General features: G+C 46.1%; 1 protein-coding gene across 2 annotated transcripts in view; it reads left to right on the top strand.

The window, feature by feature from the left end:
* The window catches only part of INTS4 (integrator complex subunit 4), a 29104-nt gene that overhangs the window by 11116 nt on the left and 1629 nt on the right, over positions 1-16359 (top strand). For both annotated transcript variants that reach the window (XM_083170208.1, XM_083170207.1), the window contains exons 5-22: positions 649-834; positions 994-1044; positions 3000-3088; positions 3877-3997; positions 4277-4348; positions 5753-5927; positions 7635-7840; positions 8557-8699; positions 8939-9054; positions 9255-9388; positions 10625-10782; positions 11432-11525; positions 13296-13376; positions 13453-13583; positions 14310-14369; positions 15265-15424; positions 15553-15696; positions 16233-16353. In XM_083170208.1, coding sequence (XP_083026334.1) covers positions 649-834; positions 994-1044; positions 3000-3088; positions 3877-3997; positions 4277-4348; positions 5753-5927; positions 7635-7840; positions 8557-8699; positions 8939-9054; positions 9255-9388; positions 10625-10782; positions 11432-11525; positions 13296-13376; positions 13453-13583; positions 14310-14369; positions 15265-15424; positions 15553-15696; positions 16233-16353 — 2242 coding nt within the window. The remainder of the gene's footprint in view (positions 1-648; positions 835-993; positions 1045-2999; positions 3089-3876; positions 3998-4276; positions 4349-5752; positions 5928-7634; positions 7841-8556; positions 8700-8938; positions 9055-9254; positions 9389-10624; positions 10783-11431; positions 11526-13295; positions 13377-13452; positions 13584-14309; positions 14370-15264; positions 15425-15552; positions 15697-16232; positions 16354-16359) is intronic.

Here is a 16359-nt window from a genome sequence, read left to right as displayed (position 1 = left end):
CAAGACACTGGGTACATTGCATGCCCTCTGTGGATGGCATGCTCTTTTGTTTGTTAAGGTGGCAATATTTTAGTAGATTTCCATGCCTTTTGGTCACTTAACATGCGATTGCGGTGATAAATCGCATCAAAAGCATCCAAATCGATTGTGATTGACAGCAGGTTCAATGTGATGCTTGGTCCTGGGCGCATTACACTGGGGCCGCGGGTCGCACTGGCTGAAGAAGCGATCTGTCAGATCACAACCAATCCGAGTAGGCTTTACTGGGATCAATTTGAATATATCATATGCAAAATTTCTCAAGGGTGTATTGTGTGCGACCTCCCCTGAGGGGAGAAGTTGCACAAGTGTGTGGGCACCTACAGAAACAGGAACCTCAGTGCCCAGATTATTTCCCAAGGGTATTCTTTGAATGTGCTCTACTGAATGATTCCTTTTCAAAGGGGTTTTCAAGTTGGAACTGTAGGAGCACTGAGCCGTCCTGTTAGTTGGGAAAGGAAGATGCTGTTTGGAATCATTTTTTAAGGGGTCAGATGGCCACGTTTGTAAGTGAGGAGTAAAGCGATGATTCTGGTAACAATGACTCTTCAGTAAGTGATTGACTTTTCTCAAGAGAACAATTTGTCTCTCACCCTGTTCCGCACTCAGAACCTGTCAGACACCTGTCACGGAGTCAGGAACAAGTGCCTGCAGCTCCTTGGCTGCCTTGGGGCCACAGACAAAAGTGCTGCAAGCGAGACAGAGATAACAGTGACCAAGGACGTACAGAACATTATTGGCGATTACTTCAATGATCAGGACCCGCGTGTCCGGACAGCTGCTATAAAAGCCATGGTAGGTGCTTTTCCCATGTTGTACATAACCTTCTTTTCATGAGTTCATCTCCAGGTGGCCAATACCTTGTGGTTTGGTTGCATAGATGCAGATGAACTCTCTTCTTGCCTATACTTACCCCACGTCATGTAATGTTACAGCGATGCTGTCTTTGTTCAGTTACAGCTCCACGAGAGAGGCCTGAAGTTACAGCAAGCCATGTACAGCCAGGTATTGTCACCAGCCATACAGATGTTTGGTCCAGGGGTGTGATGTATCAATGTTCTGCCAGATCTAACGATGAGGACAGGGACGGATGGAAGGCATTGTGTCTAATCACAGGACAGAGAGTGATGCTGGGTTGTGCTGTGATATCCTTCTTATGCAGGCGGCTGCACACAATGTACATGGGGCCTGATTCAGGCGTGATTGTTAGAGTTGCAGATGACTGCAGTAGATAGCCGCGTCCCAAACAAAAGAAGTGTGTCCTGTGTAAAATGGATCGCTATCCACTCAACATCCATACGCAATTCACAAAAGGATTTTGCAGTCTGTGCAATTGGTAGTAAAGCCAGCCATACATCTACATATTGATTGTCAGATCTGGCTGGTTGGAACAAAAACCCGGTAGTAGCTGAATTACTTTTTGGCAGTTGTTCAGCTTTTCAAAGCAAATGGTCAACTGTCATTTGCTCTCATCCATTACCAGGTTTTAGTTCCAACCAGCCAGATCTGACGATCAATATGTAGATGTATGGCCGGCTTCAGTCAGATCCTTCCACAAATCTGCAACTGAGACAGGCCGATCGAGGCCAGTGCTGATGTCACAGACCCTCCTCAACGCCTGGGCGCGTCTGCTTTTTTCTGACACTCCCAGGAAACATCCAGATACCACCCCCAAACGCCGGCTTCCTGCCAGTCAACCTCCGGCCGCTTTGCGATTACGATCCATATGCATATTCTGTCGCTATTCCCACTCACCCACGCATAATGTGTATGGTATGCATGCGCAGTAATTCTATAGTCAATCGATCTGCAAATCAACCCTGAATCAGGCCCATAGTCTTGCAACATGCAGAATTAAAAAATGTTTGGAAATATATTTACTAATACATTTAAAAAAAATATAAACTTCTTATAAAAGTCAAAGCTGTCGCGTCTTATGAAATGTTAAATGATACTAAATACAAAAGTAGGCATGTTGTGTATTTATTAATATTGTCACTTTAAATCCAGCGTCTGAAACTATAAAAGACAGACGTTAGCTTTGACGAGCGTTGCTTGGTAAATTTACTACTTGGTAGCCATAGAGGCATACACAGGACAAGCAGTAGAATATAGTTCTCTGCTCCAAAGAGCTTGCATACAGTCCCCAGCGTCTTCCTTACTGCACAACTGGTTACACGAAAATAACATCTGTAAAATATTTGTGCGCCTCAAGTCTATACATCTGCTCAGCTGAAATTGTAGAACTGACATGTAACTATGGTAACTGCACAACTTGTACCGTAAAGGTGCCCATACACTGCTGCAATGTCTCGCAGCAGTGTACGGACACCCGATACCCTGCGAGCCGCCCGGGACCAATTTGTTGCGATGGATCGCATGCGTCCCTGCTTCCCGCCAGTCTCGCCGATAGGAGGGAGGTCCGAGGTTGGGTGGTCAGACGGCCAGCAGGTCCGACCACCCGACGCAGGTCCGACGCATTGGACCCGACGGCATGTCAGGGACAGCCGATTTGGTCCGATTTAACGGCCCGATTGGTCGCAATCGGACCAAATCGGCTCAGTGTATGGGGACTTTTAGACTTTTTTTTTAACTGATTCTTCTACCGTCCTATCTGGAGCATATGGCACAAGGAGCAAGCACTAATTGGTTAAGAAATGAAAAATATGCTTAACCCCTCTCTAAGCCAGACCTCAATCTTCTTATTTAGTGCCTGTGAGTCTTTGATATGGAATGCAGCATGTTTGCTTTGCTCACCCTTTTAGCCTCATCCACTGACGGTCTACTTGCATGTCGTTCCTGCTGGTCAGAATAGAAGTAAATGTGCTACAACGATCCCCGTAGATAATGGTACAGCGCTATTTGGGATCCTGGCCTCACAATAGGATGTCTTAGCCCGTAGTGTGTTGTCTGTCTCCTTCCTGACGTAAGAATATTATGTCCTGGCTTCCCATGTGCAGGCTTGTAAACTACTGTCCGATGACTACGAACAAGTCCGCAGCGTCGCCGTGGAGCTGATCTGGGTTTTAAGTCAACTGTACCGGGAAAGGTAATTGTGTTCTGAGGAATGTATTTTATCTATTGTATGCATGAGTAATGGTGCCCCCAATGTGAGGAGCGAACACAACTGCGGTTTGCATTCTAAACCACTGGCTCATCAGAAGCTGTCATCTGTTTCTATAGAAACTTATATTTCATGTAAATAATAATCTGGAAATTTGTTGTTTCTAAAAAAAAATGCTTTTTACAATTTATGATCATTCTGTAACTCTGCTTGTTCAGTAGGGGGAATATTGCGCTTAGCTGCTTGTTATTGTAATGCCGCACTCCTCCAGTAGAGGCAGTATTGCACATAGCTGCTTTGTATGCTATAACCCTGCTCCTCCAGTAGGAGGAGTATTGCATACAGACCCTTGTGGGTCCAGTATGATTTACAGATGGTCAGAATACCGACCACCATTGACCAATGGTCAAATTTCATGTGTCTATGTTGACATAAATACATATGGACACCGTATAACTATGCCGCGTCCCGTCGCCCGGCGCACTATTTTATAGTCTAACCCTATGCCGACTTGGATCGTGGCGTAAGAACAATTCGGTTTTAAAGAAAAAAAAAGAATGAAAAAGCTGATTTATCCTTTTCGATCAGTCGACATTTTAATGGTTGGCATTTTGAACATGTTGGCATTTTGACAGTGTCGGCATTTTGACCATCAGTCAATAGTGGTTGGTTATTTGACCCGTTGGTAAATTGACGGCATCCCCTGCTTGTTATCTTGTCATTCCCAGAGGTCTTTCCAGGATGTTACATGTGTTTTTTTTATCTATTTTCAGCATTGTTCCTATTCCATCCTCCAATGAGGAGATCCGCATGGTGGATGATGCCTTTGGGAAAGTCTGTCACATGGTCAGCGATGGATCATGGGTGGTCAGGGTACAGGCCTGCAAACTTTTGGTGAGCTATCAGTCAATGATATTGCAGACTAAGTGGGAGAGGTATGAAACAGGGAAAAGTAGAACCAATCAACTTTGAAGTAACACTTGTCATGATACATAGCAGCTGATTGGTTGGTTTTCACTGCCTGGTATTCTTCTTTGAACATTCATGTAAATCATGTTAATTATCAGTTTGATTTAGCTGTAACATCTATGTGGTTTGCTGGAGAGGTTGCGTCTGTTAAGTGTGTGGTTTTTTTTTGTATACCTCCTGAAATTGTACTATCTTGCATTGTAGGGGTCCATGCAGCAAGTCAGCCCTCACTTTTTGGAGCAGACCCTCGACAAGAAACTAATGTCCGACCTGCGGGTAAGTGAATCTTGCTTCATACGAGTGACTAGTTTAAAGCCCGTCAAGTGACAGCTTATGCAATATACCTCCAATCTCCCTCTCTCCATATCCATCAATTTTAAAACAGATCAGTGTTCCTGCAAAATATTGCTTTCATTTTCTGTTAAGAGCAATTTGTTCTGTCAACTGGCCTCTAGAGATCACTGGCGGTACTTCACCTCATAGAGGTGAGGAGTTAGCCTTATGTATATGAATGATGACCGTACCAGGGCAATCCTGCACCCTGTGCTGGCTCACACTGCTTACAGAACATGTGACATCACGCAGAGGGGTGTGTGCCAGGAGCAGCTGGTTACCTGGGCAACGACTGGTTCCTAAAGTGACTCCACAAAATGCGTCTCCAGTTAGTAGGGTGCAGCTCTATTCTCTGCCCCACACATTCTTGACAAGACTGGCACCACTTGTCCTTGTGCCTTTGGTGGCGATATGAGTTGCCCACCGACATATTGATACCAAGCTTACTGCTTTAAATGAAACTATAAAATAATGTCAAATGAGTTCTTCTGGTTCATATAAACTTATTGTATGTCTTTATTAATGTAGATGCCATATAAGTCATTAGACAGATCAAAATCTGGTCAGTTCAGGCTCTGATAACTGACTTAGTGTGTAAGTAAGGGAATGTCTGTTTGTATAGAGCCCTTATATTACGCTATGATAGAGGTTAGATACTGCAGCAGATGTAGACGTCGCCGCCTGACTTAGCCAAGTAGTCTTTCTCCTTGTGTAATCCCTTATAACCAAATTCTTGCGTTTAGCACCAGATTTCCTGTACAGCTATCAGATTTTATAGTGCCGGTTGATGTTTCCAAGTATAATCCGGGAGATCAGGGGAATGTGCTCCTGGGTCACCCCACAGCTTTATCTCACTGTCACAGGAAAACTTAGTGATGTCATCATGTGATGTCATTAGAGTCAGAAGTCCTCGAGGAAACCAGAGATTGCTAAACTGATATCACATTCATGGCATTACTATCTGATCCATGCTAACACAGAACTTGTAGTAACCACAGTTACGCTTACTAATACATATAGATTTCATGTCATCCGTAATAAAAATAATGTTGCTGTATTGGATTTATAAATGCGTCTCTCGGTTGTAAATTATACAATTTGTTCTCTTTTTTTTTTTTGGACTTGCCAGAAAGTTTATACCACATCATTGTTGGATATTCGTAATTAACGCAATGGTTCTCAAATCTTCAGGGAATCACGGCACCCTAGGTTATCCGCTTTTATTCACGCCCCCCCTAGGCCAAAAGTTATCTATTGGTAAATCCAGAAAAATTATTAAATGACGTCTGTATTGGTAAGGCAGCGACATCTGAGATTTTATACCTCTTGCTGTTTCCCTTCATGTAGAGAAAAAGAACGGCGCACGAGCGAGCGAAAGAGCTGTACAGCTCCGGAGAGTTTTCCAGCGGCAGGAAGTGGGGCGATGACGCCCCGCGGGAGGAGCTGGACACCGAAGCTGTGAACTTGATCGAGTCGGGGGCTTGTGGAGCTTTCGTTCATGGCCTGGAAGACGAGATGTATGGTAGGTTGACCCTTTTTGCAGGTTTACATAATCTGGTGATCACACTGAATGATTTACACCCTTAACACTGTGGTTATAATCCATGGTATCAAATACACCCTAGTAATAATTCGACACATCGGGGCTGGTACAGAGTTGAATGTAATCCTGCTGGTGCATATAGGTCTGAATTAATGCTGGACACAGTTTTCTCAATTGATTTTTTAATCAAGTGTAAATAAATAAATATATCACAATACAATAAACACAAAAAAAATATCAAAATAATAATAATGAAAAATAAAAACAATAAGAAATATATAATATATTATATTGCTCGTGTATACTATACTAAGGTGGCCACCTATCATTCACAATAGCAAGTGATTAATTTAGTTAATTTATTATGCGTATACTTGGAATATTTATTGCAGGCCATGTATATGCATATAATCATACAAAATATATGTTAATGTGCACAAATATTAAAAATCTGCATAAAATGTTCCCCAAAGTGATATCTTCCACTTTGTATGTATAGGGAAGAATGTTCCAATCAATGAGCCAGATCCTATTCAAATAGAGTCCAAAAATAATCTGTAGATCTGAACCTCCACTATTGTGCGCGATACTCACAGATTCCAATGATGACAAATAGTAAATGGCAGTGTTGATGCAGGGAGGCAGGAGGGCTATTTTGTGTAAAGTTCACTGCCCTCCGTTCTGCTACCCGCTGATGTGCTTGGTGAAGGTGAGGTGCCAGGAAAGATGACCAACCTGAATCCAGCAGTTGTAGTCAGTCCAGTACTGCCGCGTCTCTCACACGCGGCGGTAGGTGGTCTCACGTCCGGCTTGTGCAGGCACCTGTACAACTCACAGAGCCGCGTCTCTCGCCCGCCGCTCTGCCGTCAGCGGCGCTTAAACAGTGCGTGTCCGTGCAAGCGTATGTGAAGGCTCCGTGCGTCTACCAATGTAGACAAGGTGTGAGGCGCATCAAAGGGGTTTTTTTTGTTTCTGGCTCAAAGATCTCCTTATCTCCAGGGGTGCCGGACCTACCAACGCGTTTCGCTCTGGCATGAGCTTTTTCAAAGAGTATCCATATTGCGGGCTTTCCACCCTAATATACCTGGCACCTTATTAGAGTTGTAATCCTATTGGGTCATATTAAATTCACACAGTTGTTTCAAATACCGAATTCATTTCGTCTCTGTGCAGAAGTTTTTTAATTAGCATTGTAATCACACGAACAGCATTATATATACACATACACTGTTAATTACATCATCCTCCAGGAGAGAGCAAATCTATAACTATTGCAAATATAAAGATGTCAATAATCTATAATTCCGATGTCTGCATTGTCTCTATTGATTAAAGAAAAAAATATTTATTTAAAAATACAAATAAATATCTGCGTCTACTGGGGCTAGGACTTCCAACCTCAAATCTTCACATTCTAGCATTGACCGCTACACTATACGTGCAATGTGTATAATTTATCTAGCATACTAAAGTCTTTTTATTTTTACAATGATACAATGTTTTGTAAATTGTTTCCCGCTAATTGAACTTTTTGTTTATTTCTAAAACCTTGTAATAAAAATACTGAGTGAACAGAAAAGACCTATGAAAGTATTGTCCATGTCTGGCTGCTCCTATGTCCTCTGGCTGTGGGGAAGCCACTGGAGCCTTGCTCCCTTTAATATCGCTTTTCTCCTGTCCCTCCAGAGGTGAGGATCGCAGCGGTGGAATCGCTGTGCCAGCTGGCGCGCTCCTCCCGGCCCTTTGCGGAGAAATGTCTGGACTTCCTGGTGGACATGTTCAATGACGAGATAGAAGAGGTGCGGCTGCAGTCTATCCACACCATGCGCAAGATCTCGGACAATATAACCCTGCGGGAGGATCAGCTGGACACCATCCTGGCTGTGCTGGAGGTGAGCGAGGGCACCGAGGTTTCTCTCGGCTTCTGAGCTTTCTTTTAGAATTGTAGGGTTGCTACATTCTTGTCCATGCTTGACCATAGGTGGCTTAATTAATACCTCAGTCAATTGTGTTTATCGATCTGTGCTCAAGCATGGATGCCCTTTAAAACTTGGGCAGTAAGGGGTATATTTACTTAAGTGTGGGTTTTTAGAACTGGAGATGTTGCCTCTAGCAACCAATGGTCGCCAACCATCGAATGATTTCTCTTCCCTTGAGAAATAAGTCAGTCTAGACTGACCCTTATTTCCTTTGGAGTCCACCGAAGACAGGGCCAGGTGCTGTCATGTGATGTCATCCGCCCGCCCTGAGCACACATCGGCCTGCCTGCATTCCCAGGTGAACGCCCGGCGGTTTCACGGGGAAGCTCATAAAATGCTCATTTCCCTGGTCTGGGCCGATGTCCACACCCTCCCTCCCCCACTGAAGTCGTTTGCACAGGGGGTCTGCACATGCGCGAAGAACATGTGTGCGCATGCACAGACCCCCAACATTGCGACGGGGCTTAATTCGCCCGAGCCAACGAGTATCAGGCTGTTAGTGCTCAGTGCAGAGAGGCTTACAGGTTTATACTTTACACCCCCCCCTCCTATCTCTGTGCTCAGCAGTCAGGGGCGCCAGAATGCAGAGTCCCCGGATCTCACTAACGCTCAGTCTCTTTCCTTTGTAGGACTCTTCCCGGGACATTCGGGAAGCCTTACACGAATTGATCTGCTGCACAAACGTATCCACTAAAGAATGCATCCACCTCGCCCTGGTGGAGCTTCTCAAGAACCTCTCCAAGTACCCCACGGACCGGGAGTCCATCTGGAAGTAAGTATCGCACATTCAACCTAATGTGGTGCACATTTATCTAAATTTCACTAAAATGTGCAATTTAGGGGCAAGTGAGGGGAAGCGTGAACACATTTATCAGGATCCCTTTCATTCTCCTGTTGTAGCCCCTAGATTACTTCCAGCAGGCCCTGTTGTAGTTGTGTCCTACATAAGAGGTTAGATGACTGTTCTCGGCCTTTCCGCTCCGTCTCACAATAACGTGTCTCACCCGGCAGATGTTTGAAGTTCCTGGGTTGCAGGCACCCCACCTTGGTGCTGTCCCTGGTTCCTGAGCTCCTGAGCACCCACCCGTTCTTCGATACACCAGAGCCAAACATGGATGATCCAGCGTGTATCCTTTCAATATGTGTCCAGCCGGGCTCTCTCTGTGTTCTGCAAAGAGGTCTTGGCAAGTGCCAGGGGTCCAGCCGATTCCAGAAGATCGTGTTGTAGTTCAGCGATGTCACAGGCCGTATTGCCCAGCGCTGGCTGTGTGTTTTTTTGTTTTTTTTTCTGTTTTTGTAAAGACGCGACCTTAACTCTGTATACCAGATATAGCAGTTTTGGTTCTGATTTTCAATGCAGCAAAGACCTGCCCAACCATGCCCGCCCTGTTCTCCGATCACACGTTCCGCCACTATGCCTATCTGCGGGACAGCCTCTCGCACCTGGTTCCAGCTCTGAGTGTAAGTCTGTAGAGAAGGTCTCTGCTCACGCACTGATTATAGGGGGTAAGAGCAGGGCCGGTGCCACCACTAGGCAGGTCTAGGCATTTGCCTAGGGCACCAGCCACTGGAGGGTGGCAGTTCGCCCCTCGCCCCCTGTGCAAAGTTGGTACCTGTTGCGCCGTCTGGGCAGGGGGGTCCATGCTTGCGTCTGACAGGAGCCTGCAGTGGTGTCCTTGCCGCACGGGTACCTGCGGCGCTGTGTATAAAGCTGGCGGCGGTGGGGGTCCCTGCAGTGAATAAGAAATAGCTAGCACTATCCGCCGGGCTATGCGGCGGCGCGGGAAGCGCTGCCGGGTTTGAAAACACTGGCCGCACGCTGATTGGCTGAGATTCAGCCAATCAGCGTGCGGCCAGTGTTTTTCAAAACAGAAGCGCTTCCCGCGCTGCCGCATATCGCTAGTTATTTCTTATTCACTGCAGGGACCCCCCGCTGCCGCCAGCTTTATACACAGCGCCGCAGGTACCCGCACGGCAAGGACACCACTACAGGCTCCTGTCAGACGCAAGCATGGACCCCCCTGCCCGCTTCCCAGACGGCACAACAGATACCCCCCGGCACCGGGGCGCCCCCACCCCGACTCGCCTGGGGCGCTCCGGTGCCTTGCACCGGCCCTGGGTAAGAGCAGTGCTCTACAGTGTTAGAATGCCATGTAAAAGCCTTTAAGCTTGGAGGCAATCTAGCTCAGAGGTAAATGGTGATTAAGTGCCCTTCGGGACCCCTGATCACTAATTAGAAATGTTGGGTAAGCAATCTCAGGGAAATGCTCTCCCCATTGGATCATAATCTTATATGTGGCAAGAAGCCACAGTGCCCTCTAATGGTAGAATTTGTGTATTTGAGCATTTTAAATTGGCAAGACCTGTTGGGGTTGGTAGTTCCACAACAGCTGCAAACCCACAAGTGGCCCACCTCTGGCCAAAGGGCTGCCCAAGCAAGATGTATGGTCATCCTAACCCAGCGGTTCTCAACTCCCCAGTCCCCAAGTACCACCAACAGGTCGTGTTTTGTGGATGTCTCTAATCGTGTCTATTGCTGGATCAGTAATGGTCCCACCTCCGTCCACAGACCAAAATCCTCAGAACATGACCTGTTGGAAAAACGCGAGGGTTGAGTTTAACAACTTCTGGTGTCAACCACTCCCGAGGGTCTGATTTGATGTCTGCATGTCCCTGACCTGCCCTTCTTCCCTGTAGCTGCCAGGTGTGAAGTGGTCGTGGATTCCGGATCTGGAACGCGAGTCTCCTCATGAGGATCCATCCCAGCAGTTCCTGCAGAACAGTTTGGAGAGGATCCATAGTTTGCAGAACCTGGGCACCCAGGGGACACAGGAACTTCTGGAGTTCACCATCCGGTAATCAGAGCTTCTGTCTCACTGGGGCTTTGGGGGGTGGGGGACTGGAGGCTGATAATGGTCCCGTGCTGCAGACTCTATTGTTCTATTGAAGATGGGGTGTTGCTATGGGCAACCAGTCAGATTGCTATAGACAACATCATATCTTCAATAGAACTCCCTTAGTAAATGGACCCCACAGTGTAGCTGTATATAGTGGAAAGTAATTATTCCTAAAAGGAAATGGCATTCTTGGAATTGTATTATTTGATGCTGTAAGTGGCCCTGCTGCCCATATGACACGAGGGGCTGATTTATAACTTCTTTCCATTTGGGATAGAGCAGGCACAGCCAAACTATGACCCTCCAGCTGTTGTGAAACTACAAGTCCCATCATGCCTTGCCACAGTTTTGCTATTAGGGAATGCTACAACTATGGCAAGGCATGCTGGGATGTATAGTTTCACAACAGCTGGAGGGCCACAGTTTGACCATGCCTGGAGTAACGGTGGGATATTTCATGGGTTGCCCACTTTATTTGTAGGAAGCACAAGGGGACCATTAAAATATTTCTAAAATAATTGACGCTATTGCCCCTCTACTGAGAGAACTATTTGGTAATGAGGCAGAATGCGCTGACTCTGGATAATGTCATGTATATGTTCTCCAGGGACCTGCTGAGAATTGGGGAGCTGCAGTCTGAGCTGGCTGGCATGGCGCATTTCTCCGCCACCTACCTGCGGTGTCACTTGCTCCTCGTCAAGGTTGGTGTCTCTCTCCACCCGTGTGCATATAATGACAAGGCGTTCCATCTTACATCTTACAAAACCCTTGTTTTCTTTTATTCTTTACTGTCACGGACCTACCGGTCGCTTCTCCAGATACGTGAATCTGGAGACGGGGTTATAAATATAGGGTACTCTGCCACCAGCAAAAGCTTGGTATAGCACTTCTGCTGCGCAAGGTGCACTTTAGTTCGCACCTGAACACACAATACAACATAGAAAAACAGGTTGGCGTAAGTAGCACTAGGCGTTGATTCATAAGAGCACAGAATCAGAACTGACATGTCATTTATTTAATTCAGAGCTTTAGTTACAAAGATGATTAAGTATATTTCAAGAATACACGCAGAGTAGTACAATCTCAAATGAAAATAAAAGAAGATAAAAATTCAGAAGCCTAACTCACACACAAGTATAGCAGTCTGCTGTGGGGGGGGTTTCTCAAATTAAAAGTATGGTGCATCTTCAGCATGAATAGCTGATTCCCCCAAATAATGGGCATAGATCCTGGAGGGAGAAGGGTAGATATACCTCACTACCTCATCTCCCATCTTCCGGAGTTTTAACCAGCTCAATGCTGGACACTTTAATGAATTTCCCCTCACTCCTAAGTAATTGATTCTGTACATGAGAGGGGAGAGTAGTTCAGGGAGAAATCCCATTCTCCTTCTCATGACCCCTGTGGTCAGTCATGGTGGTTCTCTGGCCATTAAGTGTTTTTATAATTTATGACTCATAACACAGGCTAGGTTCCAGGCACACAGTGTGGTAATCTCTCCGTTATGTCCACAGTACTTACAATCTTCAGAGGGAAATGGGAGGTAGTCCCCCCAACAGCCACCCCCCCCCACAGCCCTCTTTGGGTCACAGTAAGTTCCCAAGAAATAACATTTATAACACACAATAGGAGACGTTATCATTTTTGGGATCCAATCAGGTGATGGATCGTGACACTTACATTTTGTTTTCCAACAACTACTGCTGTACGTAGGGTCTGTAATATTCGGTAATAAGACGGCAACGGGAAGCAAGTAACTGTTCTACTTCACTGAAGGTATACCCCCGGACCATCTAGCTGGGGCCTTTGAGTCAATGTACACCATAATAGTTATAGACCTTATTCTGGGGTGTAAGTATGCCCGGTGGACTATACTTCCTTCATGTTAGAAAGTACAGTAACAACCAAAAACCACAGCTTTGTGCTTCACATCGATCAGCTGTCGGGTCTTTTACGACTATGTTCCTGGTTTATGTGCGATCTTTCTACTGCTCTTGGCCAAACATGATAAAAAGACAGGCAAATTACATTTCCCAGCCACTATTGGGCATGTATATGCTAATTTAGGGAGGGGTTAAGGGGACTCCATGCTGTCTGAGACAGGATTGCAAGCCTCCCCGGTTACTTGTTGCAAGCCTTGTTCTCGAGCCTGCAGTAAACACGCGTTTCGCTAGCCTACTCCATGCAGTCTGAGACAGTATTCCAAGCCGCACTGGTTATTTGCTGCAAGCCATGTTCTCGAGCCTGCGGTAAACACGCGTTTCGCCAGCCTACTCCATGCAGTCTGATACAGGATTGCAAGCCGCCCTGGTTATTTGCTGCAAGCCATGTTCTCTAGCCTGCGGGAAACATGCGTTTCACCATCCTCCCATACTGTTCAGTTGAACCCCCTCCCTCACTTGACACGCTCTTAGCCTGAGCTGGCGATCCCATCACTCTGTGGTTGATATGTGTATCTGTGTGGTTTTCAGGCACTGAATGAGAAGTTATGGAGTCTGGCGGCCCCTCTGTATGTGAAGCAGAACTCTCTGACCGCTGCAGCCGTGAAACAGGTGTGTAATGCGGTGTCCTCATATTCAGATAATGGGTTGAATGTTTCGGTTTATCAACTCTCTGCTTTTACTCCAGATCCTGGAAGATACATACAAGATGGAGTTCATGTACAGCGGCCTGGAGAACAGACAAGTGGCCATTATACATCACATGAGATTACAGGCCAATGCTCTGCAGCTCCTGATAACCGCTCGGACCACTAAAGGGTGAGATTCCACCGGGAGCGGTTCCCAGAGGAAGGGGGGGGGGGGGGGCTATTTTCGAGGCATGATATGCCTTATAAGCGGGACTGGCAATTGTCCTCAGCATTATAAGCGGGACTGGCAATTGTCCTGGTATCAGATTGTGAAGTCAAGGTAATGAGATTAATGATTACATGGGGATAGTAAAGTAAAGTATGAAAAAACACACCTTTAAAAAAAAAAAAAAAAAAAAAAAAAACATGAAAAACTCGTGTTGACCTAATGACCACCATTAGGTCAACACGAGTTTTTCATGTTTTTTTTTTTTTTTTTTAAAGGTGTGTTTTTTCATACTTTACTATCCAAGTGGGCATAGAGTGAGAATATAATAGTGTGCCGAGTGCAGCGGTACACTTATACGGTGTCCACGTCGACATATGTCAACACAGACACAAAAAAAAAACTTATGCATGTCGACCTAGTGACTGGTGACCTTAATTTTGTCAACACTATGACCCATACCCATTTACATGACACCAGATCGGTCACCTATGCACTATGGAGGCGGCCAGGAGGAATGGCCCAATAGCCAGATGACCAGTTTGCTAGTGGTCTGCCAGGCGTCTGCCCCATGAATCCTGCGTGCAGGTGGCCGCTCTGATTAAAGAAATAAAATACATTGTATTGGAAACGTTAAAGTTCCTGTTGTATTTCTCTGCTCATCCCCTGCTGTACCTGTTATTTGTGCAGCTTGGAGCCGCTGTTCAGCCTGTGCGAGCAGTTTCTGCAGGAGGTGGATTTCTTCCAGAGGTGAGTGCCCTCCTGTCCGGCTGTTAGTATTATATGTGATGGATAACTGGCGATTGTTCCCCTGTTCTACCCTCAGCCATCAGAGAGAACCTGCCACGCACTAACTGATTCTGCCATTACGTGTGTATGTGCAGCTCTTGGTTGTCCAATCTCAGACAGATCATCTGCAGGTGGAAGTTGCGACCGGGTGATGACTGGCTGCCACAGCTGATTGGCTGACCGTAATAAAACATTACCTATGGATCTGGCTGTGTACCGTATCAGCATATGCCTTACGTACTGAGCTGTTACTGTATCCAAGCACATCTATTCCTGTTGCCTGCTGGAGTAAGGTGTCCTTGGGAAGCTCTCCTGGATGCATCTTAAGGCCCCCATACACATGCGATTTTGGCCGATTTTCACCTGATTCTGATGGATCGGGCCGAGAAATCGGGTGAAGTCGGCCCAAATCGCATTGACATGCCATCCAATCCGATACGTGGTCCTATGTGTATCAGAGTCGGAGGTCGGAAATTCCTGCACATCTGATCTCCGACCCTGACCTCCTCCCTGTATCGGGGAACGGGGTCGCTGAAGGACTACACATGACGTATCACGCGCTGTCCTGCTGCCGAGACAGTCCTAGGCAGCTCAAGTGGGATCAGATGGACATACACTGCTGGGACCTCTCGCAGTAGTCTATGGTCGCCCTTACATTCGCCGGCCACATTTTATGGCAAAACTTTCTTAGTCTTCCTGTTTATGCGAGGAGTCACCAAGGTGCATGTAATATACATATAAATAAGCATTGGTATGCTATTACATTATACAGATCTGATGGACTTTGTCACTGTACTGTATATTGCTGTGCTCATTTAAATGATCAGCGTTCCGTCTTGTGTCCAACCCCCTCCAGGTGTTTCATCTCTGAGCTCCCCCATATGCAGGACAGCTTTGTGGACAAGCTGTTGGATCTTATGCCCCGTCTCGTGAACTCCAAACCCTTAGAAATGGTGAAAATCCTTCAGACCACCCTACGGCAGAGCAGCTTCCTCCGTCTGACCCTCCCAGAGCAGGTAACACCCTAATAATGATGTTGCAGCGTTTATGCGGCACATTGCCACCTGTTGCTTATATTCCTGAGTATTTGTATATGTATGTATGTATGTATGGGGGATGTGATATTTCAGCTCTCGCTCTGCAGATCCACCGAGCCTCTGCGCACATCATTGAGCCGGCTGAGGAGTCCGATAACCCCATCCGGTTCACATCCGGTTTGATTGTAGCTTTGGATGTCGACGCCACGTTGGAGAGTGTTCAGGATCCACAGAACACTGTCAAGGTTCAGGTATGTACCTTTTTAGTTTGCTCATGGGAACCTACATTATCTGTGTTGAGAACAATAAAGTTTTGTTTGTTCTTTTATTTAACCGATGTGCCTTCGAGATGTCACTGTTCCTAATGAATAGATTGCATTGGTATGAATTACACTGTAAGCCCAATAAATGGTTGCCAGTACTAGGAAGCAAGGGGTACACTATATATCAGGGGAGGCATAAGAAAGGATGGTGTCTGTGTGCACACTGTGGGTTAGATGTATGATGCAATGATAAGGGAAAAGTGGCCCATGGCCACCAATCAGATTCTCTGTATTATTTTATATAATGCAAATTATAGATGTTACTTCCGTGCTGATTGGTTGTCATGGCATTGAAGCAGAAGTGCTGATGCGGGACTCTGGAGAGGCTAGTAATGAATCGTGGGTGCAGGCTGTATATATGAGGAGGCCTGTGTATGGGACGTCAGTCTGTCTGGAAGGTATTTATAGAGATTGAGGTTTCCTAAATTGCTCATCGGATGGCGTTTTTCTCCATTGTTATCCAGGTTGTGTATCCCGATGGGCAGGTCCAGATTATCCACCCTAAACCAGCGGACTTCCGTAATCCTGGTCCCGGGAGACACCGTCTGATCACGCAGGTTTACATCTCACATACAGCATGGACAGGTAATC

Source organism: Crinia signifera, chromosome 2, assembly GCF_055691185.1.
Source record: "Crinia signifera chromosome 2, ASM5569118v1, whole genome shotgun sequence".
NCBI lineage: Eukaryota > Metazoa > Chordata > Amphibia > Anura > Myobatrachidae > Crinia > Crinia signifera.
Note: the sequence above shows the minus strand (reverse complement) of the source record. Positions and strands in the feature narration are given on the sequence as shown.